We start from the raw sequence: 5,138 nt of genomic DNA on the forward strand, positions 1-5,138 counted from the left end.
TAACAATCCAGAAAAGTTTGATTAAATTCCTCTTGGATAAATTATTTAGACATTTTATTACAGAAATCATACCCCTAGATTCAAGTAGCTGGCATAGATCTATAGAAAGCATATGTACATCTAATTCATTTTTTCTATTATTTTTCCTATGTCCTCTCGATCGTTTTTTACGTTTAGTAGGACAAGTAAAAGAAGGATGGTCCATAAAACCATCAATACATTTAACAAAAACATGAGACATGTCACCATATTTTGCTACACGATCATTTAGCCCAAAAGGATAAGCTGTACCAAGAGTATGGATCCAGAAATCCTCCTGTTTACGTAGTCTATTATTCTTCTCTTCTTTATTTAAATTTTCTAATTCTAAATTTTCTAAAATTGTGACAGTTATATCTGATATGGAACATTTACCATTATTACAATGTTGAACTAGATAGTTATTAGTTTTTTCATTATTAACTGTTGTCTTATGTCCAGAAAATCTTTTATATATATATTATTAGTTGTTTCCCCCACATATTGTAGGCAGCATTTATTACATTCTAATAGGTAAATTACATTGGTTGTTCTACAATTAACATTACCACGTAACTTGCATGCAAAATTTTTATTATACAATGTACTCTTAACAGAAGTCCGTGGGACAAAATGATCTTGGCATAGAAAACAATGACTTTTACACTTACTAACTTTCAAAAAATCGTTCCGAGTTCCGAGGCTAATATTTGTGTTTTGTTGCATAAAAAGTTATTGAAAATAAATCCAAAACAAACCAACATCCAAATGAAAATCCAACAATCAAAGTAAAAAAAAACATGCCAAGGTCAATAGGTCAATAAATACATAAACAAAAACATGAAAGAACATGGAATTTGAATAAGTGCCATCTCACCAATAATTAACAATATCAGGTTAAAAACCTGGACCAGGGTAAAGGTCTGTCGGGGAGAAAACTAAAAAAAATTTTCTCCACCAGCACTGGGTCCAACCTGAATGATGTCCTTCTTCTTTCGGTTGAGAACATTGAAGGATGCAGGGAAGCAAAGGGTTCCCTTTGGGTTGGAAGACGGGGAAACTAAAACCATGTTTCTTCTTATTTTCTGACCAACCTTTCGTTTCACAACAACACCTGCAGCTGTGTTTGCAATAACTGATTTACAACGCAGTTTGTGGTACAAGATGAAGTCGGGAGAAATACTCAGAAATTCTTCACCACTTAAGGGGCCGACAAGAAGCTGACATCCGTCATTCAATGCGCCCTTATGAAGAATTCCGACAAGGCGGGTCTTATTTCTGCGCAAACTGAAGTTGTCAACGACATGAAATTCAACACACTCCTCCGAAATTTCATTTTCTTCAAGAGCTGAAGGCAATCCAGCTGTTGAAGGTGGCAGCAAATTTAAGAATTTCTTCAGAGTATCCAATCCATCGCCAGTCACGTTTGAGAGAAATAGAATTGGGATATTCTGATCCATCCCAAAAGGTAGCAATGTCTTTTCTGTAACTCTCAAAAGACTTCGGAGTTCACCAACGGACTCCAGAAGCTTTTCTACGCTTCTGATTACATATTCCAAAGTGGGAATCGTTATAAGGTCAATCTTCGTGATAACAACGATTATGGGAATTTGGAGTGCCATTGCCAAACGTAGATGAAATTTTGGGCATCTTCTGGTGTGCACAGGAACAGCTGCGCCATCAACGACTAGCATGGCGTAATTTGGATCTTGACAATTTACTCCACGGATCGTAGTGAGCGAAAATTCTTCATGTCCAGCCAAGTCAATGAAGTTCACGATTTTGGTAGATTGCATGCAATAATCTTCGAGGGTCATGAAAGGTTTTGAGTAATCAAATGTATTTCCTTTTTGATCAAAACCCAATATTACATTGTTGATCCTGGAGGTATTCGGGCGTGTGGGTTTCTTATAGGACTGGCATTTGTATCGGGATTCTTTTTGAAGAATATTCTTGGAACTGCTTCCATGCCCGTTATCCAACATTCCTCTCGTCAGCACACGGATTAATGTGGATTTCCCAGCGTCTTTATTGCCCAAAAGAGCGATCCGGGTTTCCGAACAATTTTGGTCAGCTTTAGGTCCCGTCCGAACAATCACCTTCGCAAAGGTTTTATTTTCCGCCACTGACTCTTCAAACTCAAGAGATGCTTCAGCTACGATTTCCGACGCTATTTTCCGTAGCGCAACCAAGCTTTTCGTCATTTCCTCTTGAACTATCCCTTCTATATATACACTATCATGGATTCCAATGTAGTAAATGGCTACATTGTCACCTTCCAATGTACGCCATTTCATCTGTTTGGATAGCCTGATAAATTTCGCACCTTCAAGGTCCAAAATGTGAAGTTTGTACTCGATGTTCCCGTGTTCAGTCTCCGGAGGCAAGACTAAATTTTTCATGATATTCTCTTATAAGTTAATTAAGTTACAGCACAAACACACATAAAAAAAAAGAGACAGAAGGAGAAAAGGAAGACTGTTTTCCTAAATTGGTGATTAATATAGACCAGCACTTGAATGAGGCCTTAACCCGACTCATCCATGCAATCACATAGGTCAAACAGCATAGCCATACACAATCAACCATAAAGAATAATCCATGGACAGGCAGTCATGTCGTCAATAAGTATAAGTCGTCATTTACCAAACAATAGAAACAATAAAGACAAATAATTCAGAGGCAACAACCCAACACAAGGGCTCATCAGGAGAATACACTTGCCTATAGGGTTTCGGCACTTTAAATTCTCAAATTCTCTATTTTTTTTTGTTTATTAAAGCACTCAAGTATATCTACTAACTAATTTCGATTACATTCGATTGTACCAGTTGTACTACTAGTTTCGTATATATAATATGACAACTAAACTATCTCCATTACATCAATCAAGTAAAAAACAGACAAAACACAAGAAAACACAAAAATTTCTCAGATATTAAAGATACCGATCAAACAACGTGTATCTGCGTCTAATCCATATCCTCCATGTTTGGCGACGGCCTAGTCATTCTTTAATTCTTTTCCCATTTTGATAAACGTGTCCTTTGGTCCAGTGGTCTACCTGCCTCTTCCAATTGTTCTTAAGGGGCTTAAATATACCTAGGTCCAAGGGCTGCGAAACTTGGGTAGCATTTGATAATATGCACAATAGCTTCATATTTTTTTTCTTTTGCAAATTTTGATTACTTCAAGCATGAATGACTCTTGTGGCCATCCATAGTCAAAACGACCTTTTCATAACTCTTCTTAGGCCCCTTCTTGGCTTCTATCAATAAAACAAGAAATTAAAATTAAACACCTGAGCGTGGAGTTTCTGGAGGGCTTCCTGGTGAGGCAACGGGTAACGAAATTAGGACGCCAAAGACAAACCCATAGGCAAATGAGCAGTTATTGTCTTGCACAAGGCTTGTTGACGCCTCACCAGTCTGGGAATAGTGAAATTGCCAATTATGTTCGTCAGGGCCTTAGAAAGAATAAAATATACATAAACGCTTATGAAAGTCATTATCCACTTGGCAGATCGTTCACCGTGGCAGTACGCAACTAAACAGCACGCACTGCGACGATGATCAGAAATAACCATATGACTAGGGGTAGAAAATTGATTTTTTATGATAATTGATTAACCGTCCTCTCTTTCTACTATATCGATATATGACATAAATTATGTGTTTATTATCTATTATGCCCCAAATCTGGAGTAAAAAAAACAACAACAAAAGAACAAAAACAAAAATCAGAATCAAACGGAAATTACAGAAAAACGGAAATTAGGAGTAGAAAACTCATTTTTATGATGATTGATTAACCGTCCTCTCTTTCTACTATATCGATGTATGATATAAATTATATGTTTATTTTCCGATATTCCCTAAACCAAGAGTAAGAATAAAATCAAAATTAAATGGAAATTATTAAAAATTTCTCACGAATGTAAGAGGTTTCCCACGAAAGTAAGAGGCTTGCAAAGGTGTTTGCAAGAGATTGGAGGAATCTTTTGAAGGGCTTCATTGATTTGGACAGAAGACACCCATCTGTCAAATGTCTCTTCGAATGACGTTGTGGTTTCGTCGATATCAATCACTGGTGCAGCTAGTGGGGCTAGCGGCCCTGTGGAAGTACAAAGGTGCGTTGAGGCTGCCCGTACTTCTGAAAGTTACTCCTTTTTAACGGACCTCCAATATTTATACAGACTTTTCATTTCTGTAGCACCGGCCTAAATTGGTCCGTCATTGGAGACAAGGTTCTGTATTATAGCTTGCTCTATACTTTTCTCTAAATGTTCTTTTATTATTCTAAAATGTAGAGTTTTGTCTTTGTGAAATTTTTTAAGCATTTTAATAGGCTACAGAAGGAGTAGATATAGAAACTTAAAAATTGCTGCCAAAGGGATTTTTTTTTAGCTCAGACAAAAGTTTCTATTAGTGTTGCAGTCCTAAAAACCTTGCAAATGAAAAAAAAACTGATTTGCAATCATGTTTCCATTAAGAATTTCTCACGAATGTAAGGGGTTTCACACGAAGGTAAGGGAAACCCCTTACATTCGTGAGGGGTTTACACTCCTGCACACCTTTTTTGCAAAGGTGTTTTATTGGGTGAGGCTGGGGGACTCTCTTGAAGTGCTTCATTGATTTGTACAGGAGACATCCCTCAATCAAATGTCTCATTGGATGACGATATGGTTTTATCGATATCAATCACAGGTACAGCTAGTGGGGCTAGTGGCCCTGTAGAAGCACAGAAGTGCATCGAGGTTGCCCGTACTTATGACATATTCTCCTTTTCAACGGACCTCCAATGTTAATAAAAACCTCTTATTTCTGTAGGACCGATCCAAATCGGTCCGTCATTGGAAGCAAAGTCCCGTATTGTAGTTTGCTCAATACTTGTCTCTAAATGTTCTTTTATTATTTTGATTTTGGTTTGTTCAAGTGGTTGGCCTGTAAATCTAGAATTATTTATTGGACCCTGGTTGCTATTTGTTGTGTTTTCTAGGCATACTCTTGCACATTCTGGTAAAATTACACTCTGTAGGCCTAGCTACATCCTGATTTGACCCAAAGTCAGTTATCTTACTAAAATCTGTGTTTTGGGGATTCCATGGGAAAAATTCCACT

The 5,138-nt window shown here is 37.2% G+C and overlaps 1 protein-coding gene across 1 annotated transcript; it reads right to left on the minus strand.

Moving 5' to 3' along the window:
* Nucleotides 1-956: 956 nt before the first annotated feature.
* Nucleotides 957-2,420, minus strand: LOC136032636 (GTP-binding protein 2-like). Its single transcript, XM_065712909.1, has one exon. It carries the CDS (start codon nucleotides 2,418-2,420, stop codon nucleotides 957-959), a length of 1,464 nt encoding a protein of 487 aa, XP_065568981.1.
* Between the last annotated feature and the right edge of the window lie 2,718 nt (nucleotides 2,421-5,138).

This window comes from Artemia franciscana, chromosome 11 (assembly GCF_032884065.1).
Source record: "Artemia franciscana chromosome 11, ASM3288406v1, whole genome shotgun sequence".
Lineage (NCBI taxonomy): Eukaryota > Metazoa > Arthropoda > Branchiopoda > Anostraca > Artemiidae > Artemia > Artemia franciscana.

What these genes read in the sequence shown, in the direction of transcription:
- LOC136032636 (XM_065712909.1), bottom strand. Translation starts at nt 2,420, where the DNA reads ATGAAAAATTTAGTCTTGCCTCCGGAGACTGAACACGGGAACATCGAG.